The following is a 23,055-nucleotide window of genomic DNA, read 5'->3' on the forward strand; positions in this document are numbered from 1 at the left end:
GAACACAAAAGGCCAGCAAAAGGGCCAGTGGGAATAAAAGGGGACAGTTTCAGTGGTGTAAAAACATCCTTCACCTACACACTGGTACCAGCTCACGTCTCCCACACAAGGGAAAAGGCTGCTACAAGCCTGAGCCCAAAGAACACACCTGAAACAGAGCAAAAGGCACTGATCAAAAAGGCACTTTGCTGAACGCAGAGGCTGGGACACCACCAAGAAGCAAATGCAGCACAGAGAGAAGAGAACACAGCCGTTCCAAGTGATTGACACAAGGCAGTTGTGGAGAGAGACATGGAGAAAGGAGAGCTCAGGATGCTAGAGAAACATTGGTTATGGATGGATTTGGCTGAGGATCTGATCTGATTTAAATTGTAGAAATGAATTTGTTCCATATGCAGAAGTGTTTCCTTTTCAGCATTGGCAACAAATGCGAAGTGCAGTTGTGGCACTTCTGTATCATCAAGAGTGGCTCAGAGAAAGTACTGTGGATGCAGTGTTAGTGATGCATGTGAAATCATGTGAAACTGGAACCATACCAGACCCTTACCAACTATCCACAGCGAAAGCAAACGATGACTCTACTGCCCACAGGATCTTTCAAGACATTGCTTCTGCAGCCCCAGCTTAAAAACTGTTAGTGTGCCACATTCCTGTGACTGTACTGAGACTACAGGGAACTGGATTCATTTGTGAATTCAACTGGCTGCCCTCAGCCTCACGTTTATGTCCAACTGCACTGGTATGTGAGCACCCTCAGTGGCCCAGGTTACCAGGCTGCTGTTTGTGCACGAAAAGTCAATTCATGCCGACCAACAGGCAACCTTGTCAGAGCTGTTACTGTAACAAAAGCTTCACTTTGTATGTCTGCAGGGCTGTGGTGTGCATTACTGAACACTCCAACATGTCTGTTGGAGACATAACATTCAAAATGATTGAACAAAAACCAAGACATGGTTTTTGTCCATCCCCTGGAATATATGCCATACAGAAACCCTGGGTGTGGACATTTATCGACCTGGCAGTATAAAAGTTTACCTGATCAACATGAATTCACATCAGCAAGATTAGTGAAGAAAGATGAGAGAGCTTTTCAACTATGTAGCTTCTTAAAGGCTGGTGCTAAGAGTCAAAATCCTGCAGGTTCTCCTCTCTTCCTGTAACTTGAAAGAACCCACCTACAGGCAGAGCTGAAAAACCTCACTGAGAACAAAGGTTAAGACTGGCAGGTACAACTGCATTTGGTTACCCAGCTCCTTTCTTAGCAAAGACAGAGAAGTGCTGATGTGCATGGCAAGCTTCTGCTTCATCTTGAGTTATGAGAACAAAATTATCTTAATGAAAGTTTCTCTTCAATTTATGCTCCCAGGTCAGGTTGATTTCTGATTATAAAACAGCAAACGAAGAAATTCAGCTTTTCTCTTCCACCTATAGCTATTCTTCCAAAAAATATATTTTATTCCTTTTCAAGTACTAAATTACCAGATGCTAGTGCACTTCTTGTAGGCACGTTGAAAAATGTCCTTCACTACCAATGGTCCTGGACATACACTAAAACTGTGTTTTTACCAGCAGCTGGGCTGCTTCCACTTCTGAATTGTGTGATCTTAGTTGCCAGCCCACAGCCAAATACATTACAGAGATGCCACTGAGCTGGAAAGCAGTTTGGCAGGAAAAGGACCTGGAGGTCCTGGCAGACAAGATGAACACAAACCAGGCACAGATAAGCTTGATGGCATCCTGGACTGCCTTAGGCAAAGTACTGCCAGGAGGATGATCCCTCCCCTTGGCTCAGCACTGGTGAGGCCACACCTGGAGTGCTCAGTCCAGATGTGGGCTCCCAACCTCATGAGACATGAAGCCACAGGAGGGTCCAACCAAGGGCCAAAAAGATGACGAAGGGTGAGTTCAGCCTGGGGAAAAGAAAGCTCAAGGGGATCTCGTCAATATCTACAAATACCTGAGAGAACAGTGCAGAAAGGAGCCAGGCTCTTCCCCTGGACACGAGGCATTGGGCACAAACCATAGCACAGGAGGCTGCCTAAGAACACAATCCACAAACACGTTTGTCTGTGCAAAGTGTCACAGGTTGCACAGAGAGGTTGTGGAAACTCCAGTACCAAAAGCTGCCCAGACATGGCCCTGGGCCACCTGCACCAGGTGGCTCTTCTTGAGCAGGGAGCTTGGACATAATGGCCTCAAGAGGTTCCCCCCAGCCTCAACCAGTCTACGATCCTGCACTACCAACACTGCAGTTTTACCACTGTAGTGCACCTTTATGCAAGTTGCAGCTATACGAACGAGAGTGAATGCAGATTCCCACCACATTTCCTTACAAGACACATAAGGCACTTTTCCTAAGCACTGAGGATTGCTTATTTGACCAGACATCTCAAGCCATTCTGAAACAGCTGAAGACTTCCACGGTCAGGTAGCACGTCGAGGACATCCACAGAAGTGCTACAGAGCAGCTATGTCACATATGGAGTCTCAGTCCAATGAAAGACTCATCTTCAAGGTACCAAACACACATGAATATGTTGAAATAATAAGCACTGCAGATTTAAGAGCCGGCCTGGATGTTGTGCATTCTGTTGGCATTGGGAGACACTTTTGAAAGTCTTTGTAACGACTAGCACTGTTCTGAATATTATATTAACAGAGATCTTCGGGACAGAGGGCAACACTGTCTCTGACTGAGAATGCAGGATACTGGAAATACTTATTTTTTTATTACTTCATTTTCTAGTGGTTCTGTCCTGTCACAGGAAAGTTAAACTGACTGTCACCCTCTTTGTCTGAATGCTTTTGTGTAGTATAAAATTTCATTAAACGTAATTGCTTTCATTCTTCCTCAAATCTTAACTTGTCACCAATAAAAAAGAGTTGAGAGTTTCTAGAGCAGTCTGCAAAGGTCTTTTAACTGTTGAAAATTCCTAGAGATCCCACAGATTTAAACAGAGTGTTTATTGGACAAAAGTCATAGAGCATGGCTTTAAACACTACTTTCAAGAGTTGGGAAAAAGCAGCTACTGAGATGTGGTGGGTGTTCTGTCCCTGGAGACTTTCAAGCAAGGCTGGATAAGGCCTGGGGCAACCTGATCTAGCTGTGCATATCTCTGTGCACTGCGGGGGAGCTGGACTGGATGGCCTTTAGAGATCCCTTTCAACCCTAAGGATTCTATGACTCTACTTCAAGAAAATAGTGTGTATTATGAAAGCCCTTCCCAGGGCACTGCAGGTGACAGGCACTCCATCCCATTCTCCTCTGGGTGTCTCAAGATGAGCAGACATCAACAGCAAAGAGAACAAAGACCCTGTATCAAATGATCAAGGATACATCCACAACTCAAATCAACATCAGTGCTGTGCTGCTGTCACAGCCATACTATTAACTCTTCCCTTATACCAGCTGAAGGTCCCATGGCCTGCTTTGCCTGGGCTTCCTGGGCTTATTTTACAGCTTGGAATTAATTTTGCATTACCGAGTCTGTTGATTTAAACTTGGCTTGGCTACCTTGGCTACAGTGTGTAGAAGTTGCTGCTGATATCCCAAGTCAGACAAGGCTTTTTTCCTCTTCCCCTCTTGATAAGAAAAGTAACAGGGATGGTGACCTTAAGAGTAGTTAGTGTGGTTGGGACACAGGAACAATCTCTAAGTAGGTCAGCTGCAAATCTTGCAGCATACACAGAAGAAAGAACAACTGCTTTTCTCACAGATATCTTTGTCCTCCAAACAGCAACTCTGAGGGAGCAAGAGACATCTCAGGGTCACCCAGAGCAGATGCATAGCTCAGCCTGATACTCTTGCATTCTCACCAGTGAAATCTTTGCAGAATTCCTAGCCATCCTCTTCTTCATCTCCCATCTGGCAAATACTGTTTTGAGAGGAAACAAACTGACCCTGGTAACCAGACCTTCTGCAATGTGCCATCTCTCAGGACTGATGTGGAAAGCTCTGTGTGCTCTGTAAATCAGAAGTCAATGGTCTCGCTGGGGCAGTATAGGGAAGCCAGCTGCCTTCATCAGGCTCTCAATCTCCTACAGCCAGGAATAACAGCACAACCATCTCTCCCGTGTTTCTCTTCCTGATTCTCCTCATTCCTCAGGCTTTACTAGAAGCAACCTTCTCTCTTAAGAAGTCAAGCTGTGGACATAAAAGCCATCTCAACTGACTCACATGAACAAGTCAGTGGTGAGGGATGCTTCCTGTTCTTGCCAAAAAGGTGAAACTTTCCACCTGGGATTTCTGCAGAAGCAGCAGAGCAGTCTGGTCAGCTGCCTCAACAGAACAAAGTAGGCTGTACCACCAAGGGGATGTGAATGGTGACATCAAGGTCACAACCTCATAGCTCTGGAAAGAGACTTCAGCACAGGCACCATCTGATGTCAGCATGATAAAGTCTCCTTCTTTCATGCAAAGGTTGAAATGTTGCTTTTCCATGATTCATGTTTCACTAAGTAGGTAATTCAATTTCACCTAAGTGAGTGCCTAAAAACTCTCACGAAGTTCCACTGCATAATAATTTGCATTGATGTATATTACACTGTATTTGTAGACATACCTAACAGAAGGATGTACCACGTGATTGAAGAACAAGGAGCAAATAAAACACAGGTAAAGGTGCTGATGGCTGAGGGACAACCAATACCACTTCCCAGAAAAGACTCAATCCCATCTCAAGCTTCCATGCAGATTATTCATGCCCCAGTCTGGTTATCATGAATCGATGGTATAGCTGTAGCTTATGGCATTGAGCAATTTTTCAAGAAGCTTTCAAACTGTCAGAATTGCCAGAGACAAAGCAGCATTTTAAACCTTCCCCTATCAAAAAATGCTTGCTGAACAAGTGAGAATACAAGTAGGGAAAATATTCACCTGCAGTATTTTCTGCCTTTCCAAACCAAACATTTTATACTCATAGAGGCTGTCACAGCAACTTGTCTGTTTACAGTTAAATGACTGTCTTCAAAGTAAGTTCCATCCAATTTGATTTACTATTCCTACTCCCCAAACCAGGGGAGAGCTCTGCTTCTCAGCACAAACTGCTCAGTCCTTCAGAGAGGTACCTGCCATTCAGAACAGCCCAGCTGTCCTATTGCTCCTCCTGAAGCTGCTACAACCTTCTTGCCAACTATTCGATTGTGAGAGCTGCCTGCTCCATATTCTAGCTCCTCTAAAGAGACTCAGAGTGAAGTTTTTCACCTTTTAGAAGCAGGAGGAAGAAAATTTCCCACCTGTAGCTCCATCTATTCCCAGAGAATCTGAATCCTGGCTCAGAGCAGAAGGTTCCAAGATCTGCCTTCCAGAATGTTTTTCCTTATTTTTCACCTTAAAATGCTGAAAAACAAGGTTTGTTGACACATGTATTGCTGTAGGACTTCCTGAGAGAGGTTTAGTTCCATGTGGTCCCACGATCCAGTGCAACAGGGAGCTGAATGATTCCATTACTTTGGGAATGAATCAGAGTTGGAGGGATCAAACATACTGCTGAAAATCTTTTTTTTCACTTAAATAAGTTTTTTCTCTTCTCTGCTGTCACAGTTTCCCTTCCTTTAAAAAACGTAATTTGTATTTGAACATTTAATTAATATGACAAGACAGAAAACTCATCCAAGTCTATCAGGAAGAAACTAAGGTGAGGGGAAAAATCCCACATCACTGATGCTGAGGGCGAAGGCAGAGGGGATGCCAGGGGCCAACACGATATATCCCAATATATAATGACCTTACTGCAGCCTTGCCCAAAGAACAGTGCCTAGCTGCAAGAGAATTTTTGACAATACAGAGGGTGCTGCAAAGGCCGGACTGACGGCTGGGCACTGATCAGGGCAGGTTTTTGCATTATTGTACGCTTATACTCTGGAATGTACCTAAAGTTGCAAAGAGGTGACAGGCTCAAGCAGCTCTGCACACGTAGCTCATCAGCATCTGGCAAGATATGGCCTTGCCCAGAGACTTTTCTTCAAACTATGAGACAGCCTTATTATTTGTATTTCAGCTAAGCTGCCAACTTGCAGCCAAGGCCGAGCCTCCACACTCGGTAGGAGTTCAGACCACATGAACAGGGACAACGCTTCCTGGCCCAAAATGTTCAACAGATAAGACAACGTGAAGCATGGGAAAAGGAAGGATTAGTAGCCCTATTTTAGAGACTGAGATTCAAAGCCAGAGAAAAGACTCGATGAAATTACAGAGAAAGATTCTTGAGAAGCAGGAATTGAATATTCAGTTCCAACTGTGAGCTTTAAATTTCAAGATTCACCTTCTTCCTCTAACAGCACTCCAGTAAAGCCCTTACAGGCTCAGCATGGGCTGCAATGCCAGATAATGTGCAAAGATGGAAAACAGGGATCTACTCACTGTTGTTCTTCTTCCTCTAAGTAGGCTCAAGTAGAAGAAAACATGCAAAGATGGCATAAGATTGCTCAGGCTGCATGCAGAACACCCAACTGTTTTCACTGGTCATTCAAAGGCAATGAGAGTGCCTGGGCAAGGCTCAAGGAGACAGAACAATACCTTCTGCTGCCTTGCAGAATAATTCATGTCTTAAATTACGTATATAATAAGTAGATGCTAAAACAGTCACAAAAATGCAGTGATTAACACTGTACTCCTGGCTATGAAGAACCGAACTATGTCAGGATTAACAGTGGTCAGCTTACATAGCTTTTGATGCTCTAACTCTGGTCTTGATATAATTCATGGAAGTGTCATATTGGATAACTCACTCCACAGCACAGCACAGCACAGAGTATTTATGTGCACTAAAGGTCCAAGCAAAATTACTGCCCCCCAGGCAAGCTATTGCAGGTACTGCTCCTTTCAAGAACAGCAATGCAATTGTGGTACCAAAAGGATAGCATAGAACTGGAAAAGATGCAGATAACAGCAAGAAAGATTATTAAAGATCAGAATGGATTCTGTGTATGACACAAGCTGGCACTTATCAGGCTGAAGAAGAAGATATGGTAGCAAGGAATATGGCAACACTCCAAAAGATCCTCACGGGCATGGACAGAATGGATAAGGAGCAACAGTCTCATCAAATAGAGACACCAAGGGAACCACTGGGAGCAGCACTCAGGATAGTGGGATGAAAACTGGAAATGAACTGTGGTGATAGGCCTCCAAATGAAGGGTGCACAACCAGAGGAAGTCCTTCTCCGGGAGCACTACAAATGCAAAAAATGTACAGGTATTCAAAGGAAAAACAAACCTTTTAATGGACAAGAGATCCAGGAAAAATCACTACGCAAAAGACAGAGCTCAGAAGACACTAATCTACACATGACTGAAGGCTATGCCAAAGTCACACACATGCTTCTGTAAGCAGATCCTGTGGGCCACTGCCAGAGACAGGAGCACCTGCTGCTCTGACCCAGCAAGGTGACCCCTCGTGCATCTGCACATACAAACTTCAGGGAAGAAGCACATCAATCGTAGGTCTGACACAGCCCTGGTACACACACATGTGCACACATACATCTATACATACATCAGGTAAAAGTCTGCTTCCAGCAGCCACAGGGACACTGAGTTTGCACGTCCTCCACGTGGCTCTTTCTGATAACAGCTGACATTGATCACACTTGTGTCCAAGCATGGTGCTGCAGAGCTGCACCCGGCCCAGCAGCACTCACCTTGCACAGGGAACCACAAGCTCATTGAAAGAGAGACTGAAATATGCAGACAGACACAATAACAAGTGGGAGAGCATCTAGGTGTTTAGCAGCACTCAGACATCTGGGTATCTTGGTTAAATAACCTTGATTAAAGGTGGCAGTCAAGAAATCCTAACAAATTAATTTTCTCATCCTTATTGCAAACTGGCAACTGCAAAGACAAAAAAGGCAGAAAAACAAAGTGTGCTATGAATGAAGCAAGTTTGGAGTCCCCACCTCTCTGAAGAGTGCACCATAAAACTGAACAATATATGGGCAGTCACTGCTTCGCATTACTACATCAAGGTCCATCAGAAGCTGCTTCTGTTCTTTTTCATCCACTGTCGACCGAATTCTCTGAAAGAGGAAGAGTGGCAGAGACTTTATCACTTATATGCCATTACTGAATCTTCAAAACCACCACTGGAGAAACATGTCAGGGACCCCATATCCAAGGCTGAGCAGGCAGTCCCCAAAGCATGCTCTGGAAAATTGAACTGCAATAACTGAGCGACATTGTCAAACAAGAATTTTAACTGATAACCCCAAAAGTAGTTAAATTCAGACTGTAATATACTCAATTAAGTTTTACTATCATTAAGCATCATCATTTTCAGATGAAACGGCAGAATGAAATCGAAGAGCAGAACTTTCACTGAAACCTACAGTGAAACAATACATTCAGGCTTTTATTTCAAAACAAATACCCACAGAGTTCTTAGCAATATTGGATGGGGCTCAAAGACCAATTTGAAATTTAACTAAGGAACATTGTGTTTCAAATCAATAAGAAAAGCAAAGAAGACAAAACGATTTTCTCCACCACAGCTGACTCTGAAAATGGCCCATCAGGTAATCGAGGAAACACATTTCTCTGGAAACCCTAATGGTGAGCAACAGTCTTTCTCATAAAACTAACAATAGTTGGCCGAGGTAACATCCTTGGCCAAGGTAACATTAAGATATAATGTACAAAATATAGACATACTATATGTTTGAAACATATATATATATATACACATACTATTCTTCATACTGTACATAAGGAAATCTATGACTTGAGTGGGAAAGAACAATGCAAGTTTGAAAACAGAAGATAGCACACTTCCAAACATGAAGCTCATTAAATGAAGGATGGAGTGGACCATCCAAAGATTTTCATGTAACTTTTGCAAACACATTTAGCAATTTGCACTAATTAATGCATTCCCTGAAATGTGAGGAAAATCATGACCCTGAAGAAGTCACATTGAGAAATAATTTAAAAAAAAAAAAAGAACAAATAATTGTCAAGAAGCCCAAAGCGACAGAAGTAGCCTAGGCACTCCTTGAGGACAATAAACACTTGGCACCTAGGAAAGAAAAAAAATATTCAAGGTTCTGGGACAAACCTGTGTGATACCAGCACCAAGTCCTACCAGCACTCCTGGGCAGAGCTCCCTGCCCTGCAGACAAATGCTGGTGGCAGCAAGACCACACATGTGACAAGCACAGGGCTAAGAATGTGAAGGTACAATCAAGGTTGGCTGTTCATATCACATCGTTTAACAAACAGTGCATGATTTTGTACCTTTACTTTTTTGTGTTGAGTCACAAAAAGTGAGGACCACGTTGACACTACAGTTTTCCTTACCTTTGGTGCATCCTGATATTGTTATTTCACCATTCATTCTTTACGTTCTAGTTTGGCCTACTAGACCTAACAACCAGTCATTGCTGTGCTCATGCTGTCCTTTTCCCTCCCGGTGGGTTCTAGAGTACTAGGGAAAAATTGTCCAGCACATCCACACACCTTGCAAAGCCACCAAGTGGGTGATACTTTGTAGTTGCAAACAGAGCAAGAAGGTGGCTGAGGGGACTAGCAATGAACTAAACCACTTCACCTCCAGGTCACTGGTTCAAATCTGTTTTGCAGAAGTTCAGTGCCATCACTGAAGAAAGCCACATAAAGTCACATAAAGCTCTACAACCCCGTGCTGGGACACCAAAGGCTAAGCAGAATGAATGTCTCTTTCTAGATGGCATCAGCACTGCATGAAATGATAATGACACTGCTCTGACCCTTGACTGAAGATGACAGATGGCAAAGCCACTGTGGTGGGATGTCTGAGGGACAGTGTAGATGCTTCTCTGCACTTCTCTGAAAAGTTCACAAAAAAGGTGAGGAGCAAATACAAGAAGAATCTTTTCTCTATACTGTATACTGTGACTCATAGCTCTCTTCCATGCCAACTCTGTATCTCCCAGCCCCCCACAAGCCTTTCTCATGGTGATCCACGAATCTTCTTAGCTTCCCTCTGCATCACTCTCACATTTGCACAGTCCAGCCTTCCCTGCAGCATGCTTCTCAAATTCTACAACTTCACCTGAAAGCATCTCATCCCACCTCTGATATTTCCTTTTCTGCTCTTACTTCTTCATCTCTGGAAAGCATATAAGGTATGTTGTATAGAGGAGGTGATTTTAATGGCACCTTGGAACAAAACCAAATCCTAACACTGCTCCTTTTGCCAACCACAATCTCCCCTGGGAGAAAGAGCAAGAGCAAGTAAAGGACCCAGAGGATGGACTGTCAGTCAGTTATAATGCAGAGCATCCATGCAGATGCAGCACCCAAAGGGCAACTTTAGAAGCCAGCATGAACTCCTGAGCAAACATCGCTTCAGGGTCCAAAGACTGCTGGGGACTTGGGGTTTGAAAATTCAAGATGAGGGCAAAACAATCAGAGGCAATGTGCAGCACAGCACGGAGCAGGGGCAGCCCAGGCTGGAGAAGACAGCTTTGTTTAGCTGGAGAGTCTGTTGCATGCCAGCAGTCTCAATTCACCAGCTAAGGAACAGGCATTCAGCAGCAAAAGAAGGAAGAAAAAGCAAAAGGTAATCAAAGTCAACAGCAGCCATTATTCAAATAGCACATGAGCTGTAATGAAGACCCACTATCTAACTCTATGGCAAGACACTGCAGCTGTTCCCACAGACAGACTTCCCAAGGATGTGGGAAATGGCAGGAAAGGAAGACACAAAGCAAGGCAACAGTCTGGTGACACCATTTAATGGGACGGACAGGTCTCACTTGTCTTCAGGTCCTATACATCTTAGCCTGGTTACTCTACTGCATGCAGGTGCTGCTATGGCCAAACAAGCTACATTAAGAAGGGTTTTATTCTACCAGGTAGAGGAAGTCTCATTTTTAACAGTTCCTTGTTGGCCTCAAACTGCAACAAAGCCTTCAGAAGTACATTCTTCAGCCCATTTAGTACAAACCCAGGTTAGGATGCAGCCTTCTAACATCAGAAACAAGGGCTCTGAAAGTTGTGCTCTGGACAGCATCAGCAGCAAAATGCTAAGCTACGCTCTGTGGATTGGATCACTTGAACCTAAAACCAGGCAAATTCCACAAAGCAGACCCGAAACAGAAGAGACATCACCAAGCCTCAGTACACACAAGAAAAGATTCAGGTGCAGTGGGTAGCAACCAGTTGAGAAAGAGGAAAGAGAATAACGTAAAAGGGGAAAGGTAAAGAGGAAAAGAAGAAAAGGAAGAGAAAAGCCATTGGCATGAAACTGAAAACCTGCTTCTTGAGCTAGGAGGAAAAACAGCACTGTTCTGCACACAGGGCTCAGCAGAAAGCCCAGCAGTGGTGCCTGACAGCGCCCCAGTGGGCTGTGTTACCTGCAGGCTGACAGGAACAGAGGGCTGGAAGGGGGTTTTGCACACTTGCTGCTGAGGACAAGAACATTCACCTACCCATCCATAACACTTTTAGCCCTGAAAAAAGCACGTCAGGTCTTCCACTGATCACAACTAGCCTCTGTCTCCTCTAATAAGATTCAGTCTCTCACCATTTCCTTTTAATTCATCACTCACTACTTCCTCTGTATCTTATCAGCAGGGTTTGGAACAGCCTTCCCTTACTCTCAGCCAACTACCCAAACAGATGAGTGAAACACAAAATCCTCCTCAATAAATTCTAAGATAAGTAGTCAGCTTCAGGGACTGTATCTAATTGTGCCAAGAATGGAAATGTATACCACAAAGCCAGCTCGCAAAAATCCTAATGCTCCTCTTCCAAAATCATATGGGAAACAGGAAGGTCAGAGAAACATGCCCCTTGGTTGAACTTAATCCACTTCTGTGTCATCTTAGAGGGCTATCAGACATCCAGGAAATGATGGATAAATTACAGAGGTATAAATAAATGTTTAACTTCTGCTCTCAAGGACATCTGATACTCAACAACCTTTTTCAACTGTGGGACTGCCTTCAGTGAAAATCCGTGAAAGCCAAGACTTAAACACCTGTTTTAAAGCAATGGCTTAGAGAGCAAGCACTGACTACAGCGCAAAATGGTGTGAAAGAGGCACTGTGTTCTGAAGCAGGAACGGCTCCACAGCTTACTGACTTCTCCTGGAAGAACAAAGATCTTTTACAGGCATTTTATAGGCTTGACACCCTATGCATTTCCAAACAGTGCCTCAGCCAGCTTCTCCGATTACCCAGCTGATCTTAGAATTGCTCCTGAATTTCTTAAGACAAGTGCAGAAGAAGTGGAAGGCCGCCTGTAGACTGGTCAAAACTATTGCTAGACTACACAGAAGGCAGAAAACCAACAAAATCTGAACATGTTGGCTAGAAGTGGAAACTAAACTAGATAATATTGCAGAGAAAGACTGAATCAGTTAGATTGATTTATACTGCAGAAAGATACTGCGAGATACAGAAAATTCTGGTACATAGCTGAAAATCACTGCCTCTTCTGGAGAGCAGGAAAACTTGGAGGACTGCAGACAAAAATGCCCCCTCTGCAGTTTGCTCACTCCCTAGGTGTATTTCTGATGGAAAAACCACAAGAGGAGCAAAACTTGTCCATGGGGCCCTGAGAAGAAGCCTGAACACCAACTGAAGCACAAACCATTTGACCAGGCTCTTGACAGCACATTTTTCAGCCAGTTTAAAACAAGAGAACCAGAAGAGGAATAAACTGTTAGAAGCTTCTAGCACTGAAACCAAAACGTCCGGCTGCAACTGGAGAGCCGTGGTTCAGGAGGCTGCAGGGGAGTGCAGGGGCCTGAGCTGTGCCTTCCCATTGCTGCTGTGCTTGGGCTCCAGGCTGGCACAAGCACCGCTTCACAGGTTGAAGGTTGGCTATGTCAAATATTTGATTATTTATCTTGGGAACATTTCAAGCAAGAAACCCTCCTAGCCTTCAGAATTCTGGTTAATAAAACCCACGCTACGTATTATCTGTGCTATTTAAGGCGTAAGCAGAGCATCATGCTCCAACAGTGAGAATAGTTCCTAGCATTCATTCAGACTGGGGGGACGTTTCATTTATATATTTTCATATCAATCTGGGAAAACAAGGATATTTTAACATCTCGTTTTGATCACCTATCTTAAAGGGAAACCTCAGGACAGAAATAACCCTCAGCTGCTTGGTGAGCCTACCAAGGAAACCACTTCACCCTAATAAAATGGGACTTTGATCTGTCAAAGACAGTCTGGCTCTTTGGCTGTGTGGTATCCTCATGAAACAAGATGCACAGCCCCCCAGAGCAGCTATGACAACAACATATGGTGATACTGGAGGGCAGGTACCAAAGGGGCTGGGGCAGCATGTGTTGTGAAGCCTCAGCAATAAGATGAGGAATGACAGAGTGCAGCAGATCCCAGGAAGGGACCAGAGCTCCCTGCAGAGAGATTGTTCACAAGTGACTTATAGACTGACACAGAGTGAACAAGAACAGAAGAATAAACAAGAAACCAGAAACAAAGTGAAAGGACGATGGGTGAAACTTGGAAGCTGGACAAGACAGTATCACAGAGAACTGATGCTGGTGCCGCAGGCAAATGTGGGCCAGGGCAGGTACTGCCTTCAAGGAAAAGAAGGACTCCAGAAGAGAAACCTGCTCAGGAGGTACAGAGTTAATGTACAAACTGGCTTTGCGGTGGTGAATTTGCACAGAGTTGGCAATGGACAAAAATGGGCTGTTTTCTTTCCCATAAGGGAGAGCCTTGACCCCATATGCAAATAAATTCTCAGGAAAATTAATGGGGATTTTTTGAGTGAGAAGAAGACCGCAGTGCCCACTGACTGAGTGAACAGGCACTTGGAATCTGTAGGAAGACCTGTGAGATAAATGGGATTTAAGGAACAAGAGGATTCTTCTTTCAATCTCGCAAAAATAGAATATTTTTCATAGAGAAAAATGAAAAAATGTTCCATACAAATCCTCTGAGTCCAATTCCTCTTTCTTTTACCACCTCTCCTTCCTGATGTGCCTGGGAAAAGGCCTTCAATGGGATGACCAGGGGATGTAAAAGCTACACAGCAAATCCTGCAACTGCCTGCCTGTAGGCAAGAGCACAGCTCCCAGCCTTCTGCAGCCACGTCCTGCTGCTCCGGCCTGCCCTGCAGAGACACGTCATGTCTTCCTGTTATTTAACTACTTATTTCTAAGGGCACAGCAGGACAAAAACTGAAGGAGAGGGAGGAGTAGAACTGGGCACAATAATTTATCATCGAAGCCTCTCCCTCCAACAGCCCAAAGCTTCACACCAGTGACATAAAGGGGTGTACTTTCCTCCTCCACTGCTGATGCTGAAGTACCAGATGAAAGCTTTCAGTCTTGCCCAAGGGCCTGACAGTCACAGGATGCCCTCATTAGAGGTCCCAGGATTACATCTGCCAAGATCCAGACATGGGCTGATCAGGCCAAACTGCCTACAAGGAGAAAATGAAGAGAAACTGTGCTTTCACCTGCACATCTCAAGTTGTTTTGGTGTTATTTCAGCATGCACAGGAGTGGAGACTACTGTGGTAAGAAGTGGAGACAGGAGAGACAGACCCTGAGCTTTGCCTGGGAACCTCAGGAGCAGAGCAGAACGCATGCTGCAGGGAAAACACAGGGCACCATGCAGAGAGAAAGCAGCAGGTGAATGTAAACAATGCCTGAAGGAACCAAAGACTGCAAAGTGTCATGAAAGTGGCATGACAGGTTAGGAAAAGCCAAAAGAAGGAAGTGGAAACAATCTGAGGTTTGACATAGCAGCTGCGTTTCCTCAAGTCTGAGAGGTGTGCAGGATGAGTGCTCAAAGCTGCTAGGCTGCTGGGTGCAGCAGGAACTGGAAACTCCAACATGGGAAAAGAGCAACTCTTCATCTGTTCATTACTATGTAACTGCAGCACGCCTGTGGAACAAGCAGGATTTGAACCTGTCTGCAGAAGGGACTGACAAGCCGCATGCCGATGCAGCCTGGAGATGGTAACTGCAAATAGGACTTGATCCTGCCAGAAGAAAGTGGGGTGGAAGACAGCTGATCGCTCCAGAATCCTGTCATGGGTAGTGGTGGAAGGGGATGAAGGAGATACTCTGCATCCAACTAGCAGCTTCTGAAGCTCTGTGTTTCACTCATCACTACAGAACAGACAACAACTTCTGGCTTGCAGCCTCCAAAACCTATTTCCTCCTGCTGAACGCCCTTCCAAAGGATCTGCCTGTTGCCCTGGTGTTGCTGTAATCAGCTCTTAGGGAAGCACTGGACAGGAACAGCAGCACCACCAAATAATCAGATACACTGGTTTTGAAATTCAATGTCCTCAAGGCCAGGCACAACGCACAGTGCCACAAGACTGAACTGCAAGCAGATGTGACTTAGATCATAGTTAGAACCTCAGATCACTAGACTGACAGGGCTTCCTCTCAACCATTCATTTTCTATGCTTTTTCTCTTAGGATAGTTTCAATTTGAAGGAGAATATATCAAGTTAAATTCCTGCCTGTATAGCAAGGAGAAACTACAGTGAGCAACTTGTTTACCGGGAGGCAGGTGAGGAGCTGGGGCTTCAGAAGGCATCAGCTTTATAAGCCAGAAGGACATCACAGGCTTGGGGGAAACAGAGAGAACAGGAGATGGATGGCCCCAAACACAGACGGACCGTAAACCAGACCAGAACAAAGCAGGTTACTGCACAACACAGACTGCCCCAAAAGCAGCAGCAATTTGAGAGAAGCTAAGTGCTTTGGAATGAACCAGTAGGTAGTCTGGAACCAGCTCTATCCTGAAACCTCACTTGAAACTGCACCAACCAGCTTCGAAATAGCTCTTTCTGCAGCAGAGATGTCACATACTGTTCCACTCATACATTTTCCTTTGCTCAGTCACATTTTATCATTATTGGCAGTGCAGAACAGCCCTCACTCCTAACGTTTTAGAAACAGATATGGCTGCCCAGAGCCTCCAGCTTCCCTTTTCTCTTCAGTGAGGAAAAGTGCAGTAGGCACAGCTGTGCCCTACAGGGGTGTGCTCAGAGAAAAGAAACTGGCACCAACCCAGCCTGCAATTCTGACATTTCAAAATTCAGAGACTGTAAAATTAGGGGAGTTTATTTGCTTAATGCTGAGCCATCATGCCCAGCACCCGCAGAGGTTGCACACGCCTCTCTTCCCTCAGCAAAGATAGCTCAATAAGATGCGCAATGTCATCTCCAACAGTGGGCAAGAGCACTGTTGGAGCTTTGCACCTTGCAGGTGGGAGCTGTACCTGCACTGCAGCCCCTCTACACTGACAACACTTTGCTACCATCCAGAAAATCCCTTTGCAAACAGTCTGGGACAAGAGAATTTCTGTGCCAGCAAACACGCCTCTTTCTTCCTGACACTAGCCAGCCCAACAAAGCACTCATTGCAGCAGAGCTGTACCCACTGCAGAGCTCTGTCACAAACCCACTTGGCCATAGGCAGAGCTTTTTTCAGACCCACAGCCACCATGACTGCAAAACCTGTTGCCTAGGAACGCGTACTGTGGGCATGGGAGGCTCAAGGCACGCAGGCATCATCTCACCTCATCAGCGGTTTTCAACCTATCATCTGCAAACTCCACCTAACAGTTCCACCAAAAGCAACTAAAAGAACCAGGTCTTTAGCTTTGAGCAGCCTCCAGCTCCACTGATGACTTTGAGGGATTAAAAAAAAACACAATTAAACATCCATATCACTGCAATCTCTCCCAAAAATCTGTGAGGCCCAGCCAATGATCCCACCCCTATGAGGATGTCAACATTCACAGGAGAAAGTAAAGGGCTGCTGGTTACTCCAGTGGCCTGATACATTTCAGATGAGTATGAATTATATTTGTAGCAGCTAGAGCTGGGGCTGCGGTGTGCCTACATGCCACATCAGGCCAGCAGCAGCAAACATTTCCAGATCAGTTCAGAGAAAAGACCGAGAAGACAGAGAGAGCCAAAAAAGAGAGTGACACCAACTTCTACACAGTTCAAAGCTCTCTTCTACTCTTTCACATGAGCCATGGGAGCACTTACAGTTAATATCATCAGCAAACTTAAAAGACTGATGTCATTAGCTACTAGCTAGCAGCAAGCAAAGTAAAGGATATGGAAGAAAGAGAATGGCTGCTGTCCACCAAGCCCAGCTCACTGGACGAGCAGCTCCTCAGAAATGCCTGGTGAGAAGCACTGCTACAGCAAAACAAGAACTACTCCGCATTGCCCAGCTGGGAAATGAGGCTGCATATTGTTCATGCTCTAAGGTGAGATTTTGGGAAGCACAAGGTAGAAAATGGGCAGTCCTGCAATCCACAACACCTTCCATCTCCTCAGCAGATCCAGCAAGGTAAGCAGAAAGCAAATACGCACCATCACGTATCAGCAAGAGCAAACCACTCCTTGGCAGATCCCATTCCAGCTCCTTGTGGGGAGGTGGTTCATTGCTACACCACGGGCACATGCTTACATAAAAAGCAAATCTCACATCGCTGCCTTATTTCACAAAAGACACGAAGAAGCTGCCAGACATCAGCTTGTGCCTACAACCAACCTCGGCTGTACCTGAACCAGTGACCCAGAGGTGAAAGGCCAGTGCCCCATTACCAGTCTCCAGAAACATGTGATCCTCTCAAAACAGTAAGTTCCTGATAGGCATTTTCAAAGGGGCACAAGCAATTACAAGAGTGTCACAAATCACTTGACAACATGCCTTGTTATACAACGCATTTTCAGCAAAAAGCAGCCTTTATATTGGAAAGAAAAGAAAAGAGCAGTAGATGGGCTGTCGATGGAAGAACATTAATTCTCCATCACATTTCACCCCTAATGGACTGAAGTACAAATGTAAGGATGGGCATCACCTACTTTAACTGCCATAATTTGCCCACTTGGTTTGTGGACCATTTTGTTGACAGAACCATAAGCGCCTCGTCCAATTTCTCCAAGGTCTTTCAAGTCCTCTGCTGTAAAATCCCAATGCTGTTCAGGGGAAATCTTCAATTTTCCTGATGATTCAATGCTGTGTGTTCTCAGTCTCTCTCTGTCAAAAATATTGGGAAGCAATTTTTCCACATTTTAAATAGTCTGTAAATGTCTCTTTTCATCACTTGATCAAACATTAGAAGAGGGGTTCACAAAGTCTACAGCAATAATCTGACTCCAGGAAGGATTCTGGTTGGGGTGGAGGGTACAGGGGTGAGGGAAGATGTTACATCAAAAATGACATACATTTGCTCACAGCTTCAATTAATGATAAGTTTCTCCAGCTGTGGCATAAAATTCAGCATGTCTCATATATTAGAGTCATTCTAATCACTCATTTACACAGTTCTTTCTGCTTCGCATAAAATACATCAGGCTTAAAGCAGGATCTGGTAACATGCAGAATCAAGAGTCTGAAGAGCACTCCCCATCCCCAGCTCCCCAAGCTTCTGCTGCTGTATACCATTATGCTCCAGTCTCACTTTTAATTGGGCTTCTATTCAACATGAGCAAGATCTTTCATTCGTACAAGGGGACTTCAGAGCGTTTGCTCTTAATGGAAAACTGCAATTAATTTTTAAAGCATTTTAGGCAATCGTTTAATTTATTAATAAAAACAAAAACAAACAAAAAAAAACAAATGAAGAGCCAATAACTTGTATCTATAAAAAGCAATGCAAGCTGTTTGTGACACACAGAAAAAAAAGTGCCTTCAAGCACTTCTTCAAGCAGAATGTTGCCCCAGGTGTATAGGATGTGGGAGTTCAACAGTTGTTCTGAGATGCCTAAAATTACTCATTCAAATGTGGCAAAATTCCTACTGAATTAGTAGGAAATGCACAAGTATTTTCAACACTGTTCACCTTAAAATGCCATGCAAAATTTCAGGTTTTTATTAATTAACAAAATGAATCACATATCTTTGGTCACAACGTGTGTCAAAAATCTGAGCTTCCTACTTTAATGCAGCATTAAGAGCATTAAGGATAGTTCTCACTGCAGGGCACACTGACCCCACACAGATATTCGAGCCAACAGGTGTTTTTGGCCACCCATGTAAATAAGGGAGGTTCTGTCAAACCCATCCCTTGCACTCTGATCACTTCTCTTGGGCATTTGATGAAGCAACCACACGCTCGCCCAGGCTGCGGCCGAACATGAAGCAGCTGACCAAATGCATAAAGCTTATCAAGTTTATCAGCCTGGGGAATAAGGACGTTACCGCCGACTCCACGGAGCACGTGTCACCAGCAGCTGTGAGCAGCGCCCAGCAGGAAGTGCTGGTGGCCCCATCCTGCCCTGGGTTTTATTTGGAACCCGGCTTTTGTGAGAGCAGCGAGGTCAGGCCCAAAGGTTGACCTGCCGGTGCAACCAAGGTTCAAACGGTTCATCTGCTGCACTCCAGCTTCCCTGCGACACAAGCTTAGCACTTTCCGGGCTTTGAAGCAGCTGCATTTCCTGAACCTTTGACCTGTTCAATGAACGTTGCCACCAAACAGCCCCTCTTTCCACTCTAAGTGTCTCTCCTACTCATTCCCCTTCTCTAACTGGAGATTTTCAATCTGCCGTTCCCTATGGAGTCCTTCAGCATTGCTGTCCTTCAGAATAACCCTGCAGCACACACTGAGGTGTGCAGCCCAGAGGGGACGAGCACAGCAGCACCCCTCCCTTAGCACTGCTATGCGTTCGATCCCTCAGAATAAAACACTGCACTGAGTGGCATTCTCTCTGAAATTTACTTACTGAAGAGCAAGGAATGAAAGTGAGGCAGTAAAGAAACAAGAAAAGAAAAAAAGAAAATATAGAAGAATAAAAAAAGGGAAGAAACATGACCTCCAGCCCTGCCCGCTGTCTCGCAGACAGCCTACACTGCATCAGCCAGCTGCCCCCTGACTTCTGCACTGCTCCTTGCTGTCAGCAGCACAGGAATGACTCTGGCTGCAGTGTAAGGATGCAGCAATTCCTGCTCACAGAGCTAAACGCTGCTGGGGCAGGATGGGGAACGAGGGGCTTCCAGGTGTGTGGAATGTGAGATGCGATTTCCCGAGCAATCCCTCTCCATCTCGTTTTGAAACAACACTGCCTATTTAAGTTCTCAGAAAGTTAAAGAAAAAAAAATATTGACGTGGTGCATCCTGGAAAAGCAGTTAAACCTCTCTCCAATCTGACCTCTCCCTGTTTTTCCACCTTGGAAACTTTGCCTTTCTTACCCAACGTCAGAAGAAAACTCAAATCTGGAGCCCGTATCTTCCCGTCACACAGGAGGCCCATCTCTCCCCAGCTGCAATGTGACAGCAGAGCTGTGCTGCTGTTGTGCAGCTGCGGGATGTCTGTCCCCAGCAGCAGGGAGGAAGGTGGGCACAAGGAAATACCCCTCAGGTCTATACTGAGTGTCCCTGCAGCTGTGTTCTGGTGAAGCTGCACAGCTTTGGGGAACCTCAGCATTTAAAATGAGACATACTGGCACTGTCCACGCACCAAATCTCATATGTATTGCTTGGCTTTATTTCCATTATGTCTTTATGAGGCCATCTGCCTTGCGGTGCAATCAGACTTTTTGCCTTTTTAAATTTCTCTTCTGAAAAATACCCAGGGAAATGATCAAATAACCAAACAACAAGCTTGACAGAGTAACAGACATTATAACATAGATTTTGCTCATTTAGATAATTTGTCAAATGTAAACAATGCAGTTTTCCTTTAAGCAGCACAGCCTAACTTAAGAGTCAATAACTTATATGCAATGATTACCTTTAGCATCAAAAGATTATGGCTGTTTATAACAGAAAACTTTTGCTGTAAATAAAAAAAATAATAACTCAGTACTTCCACATAAACAGCTCAAAAATACAAATCTGGAAGTTGGACACTGCACTGACGTAAAACAGGAATTTTCTGGTGTAAAAGTGATTGAAGCAACTAGAATAAAAAAGTCACCAATGCAGTACGTGTTAATGGATCTGCACTGCTGCAAGATACAGGCATACATAAACCCATAGGACTGACATGCTCCAAAAGTAATAAGAAAAAACCTGCCTAAATCCTGAGCTTGGAAACAGAGGAAACCAGACAGAGCAGTGCCTAGCAAAGGTGAGAAGTAATTAACAGGCAGTTCCTGCCTCTGCCTTCAGGCACTGTGCTCAGTGCTCATTACTTTGCACTGCTGTGAACAGACACAGGACTCCTCCCATTGCTTAATTTCTTCACACTGTGCAATCTGAACCTTGCTGAGGCTGGGAGTGTTGGGCAGAGCTATGCAGACGTTCTTTAAACGATCAGGATGCTGGACTCAGGGTGCTTCCTTTTATTGTTCAAACCACGCATGGAAAAGCTAGAGAAGATGGCTAGATTCATGTAATCTCCACAGAGCCAAAAGTCGGATTTGTGCCTGCACCTGAGAGACTAGAGCTCCTGGTGGCTTTTCCAGAGCTTGAGCTTCAAACTTTGCCTTACCTCTGGAAGTCTGAAAAGTAAGATATAAAGCAATCCTAGGCTCACAAGGTTGAGATTCTTGCACTTGATTGGCACCAATGTACGGGTCTCACTGCAGATGGTTACTATGCTTGTCACAGCAGTTATTCCAGGGATTAGGAACACCAAGCAAGACAACAACTCCTGCTAACAGTTGCCCTTTGTCAGAAATAAATCCGTTTGTGGGCCCAGCTTGGCAGCAGGCACGCAGACTGCTGGCGCCAGGCACCACAGCTGGGCCATGGGCAGCATCACACGCTGGGGACGCGGCTCTGCACGCCATGGGCCAGATCCACGCAGGAAAGGTAGGGCCTGTGAGAGCCCCACACACCTCCCAGCAGAAGCACAGAGGTGCTGGGATGCTCTCACACAGGCTGTTAGTTCCCCAAGCCCTGCTATTTATTAGTATGTCACAGCAGGGATGCCAGTTTTTTTGTTTGTTTGTTTTTTTAAAGCATGAAAAAGAAGGATTGTGGGGAGAAGCAGAGAAAGATTGGGTGATTTATTCGTTTTTAGTCAAATTTAAAAATTATCAGATATGAAGCAAGGCCAGAAAGATGCTACAGGTAGCCATATCTCCTCTGTAAGCTCTTCGCTTCACCTACCTAAAAGTTCTGTGGGATTCAGAGCAAACAAGCCAAAAAGTTGAGGGATTCAACATCACAGCTGAGATGAACAAAACAGATCTGCAGAGTCAGAGATCCTGACAAACCAGCTGTGCTTCAGAAGTCTGCCTAAGGAAGTACCTTTTTAAAACTTACACTTACTCATATTTCATGTTGGATATTAGAAAGAATTTCTTCTCAAAAAGAGCATTAATGCTTTAGAACTGGCTGCTCAGGGAAGCAGTGGTGTCACTGTCCCCAGAGTTGCTTAAGGGTAGGTGTGGTACTTAGGGATGTGGTTTAGTGTGCAATAGTGGTGGCAGGTGGACCGTTGGACTAAATGATCTTTAGAGGTCTTTTCCAACCTTAAACATTCTTTTGTGGCCATCAAGGTCAACTAGCTAAAAGCTTCCGTGCAGAGTGCAGAATTTCAATCATGCTACACACTGTTTTCAGTAAAAACGAGGCTTATGGCTTCAGATAAAACATCTCTGCTAAATCTTTCAAACAGCCCAGAGCTTGTGCACCTTCTGTCTAAGTATCTGTGCCATTCATAAAGCAGCTTTCAGACCCTACAGGCTAGAATTAATAAAACAGCAACCCTATTTTAAAGTTCATTGGAGAAAGTCTCTAAATGAAATGTTTTAAGTTTTTTTTCAGGAAGATTGCAAACGCTGGAGCTCTAATTAATCTTCTGGACTCCCACAAGAAGAGATCTATCTTTGCAAGAAGCAAACTCATAGGCAATGGAGGTCCTTTCAAGAGGGGCAGAACAAACTGGTTCTGGTCTGACCCACATACGCTGTCCTGAAGCTTAGTCCATGCAATAACAGATTCTTAGATGTGAAGAAGAAAGAGAGAAAATGTATCAAAGGAGGGAAATGATTTAGTTTTGCATCTCTGACCTACCCAGTTTAAAGCCAAAAGCACACTTGCTCACTTTCATGAAGTAGAAGAATTCGCACTTAGTGTTGCTCTGTCTTTCTCTGCTCCTGCAAAACTTCAAGACAAAAGATACAAATAAAGTTGGAAGATTCCTCAGCCTCTTTC

The 23,055-nt window shown here is 44.6% G+C and overlaps 1 protein-coding gene across 2 annotated transcripts in view; it reads right to left on the reverse strand.

Annotated features, from left to right (window-relative positions):
- The window catches only part of MAP2K4 (mitogen-activated protein kinase kinase 4), a gene marked incomplete at its 5' end in the record, with an annotated part of 81,886 nt that overhangs the window by 19,762 nt on the left and 39,069 nt on the right, over window positions 1-23,055 (reverse strand). For both annotated transcript variants that reach the window (XM_079544499.1, XM_079544498.1), the window contains 2 exons: window positions 7,900-8,019; window positions 17,813-17,987. In XM_079544499.1, the coding sequence (XP_079400625.1) occupies window positions 7,900-8,019; window positions 17,813-17,987 (295 nt within the window). The remainder of the gene's footprint in view (window positions 1-7,899; window positions 8,020-17,812; window positions 17,988-23,055) is intronic.

This window comes from Tetrao urogallus (assembly GCF_951394365.1).
Source record: "Tetrao urogallus genome assembly, chromosome: 18".
Taxonomy (NCBI): Eukaryota; Metazoa; Chordata; class Aves; order Galliformes; family Phasianidae; genus Tetrao; species Tetrao urogallus.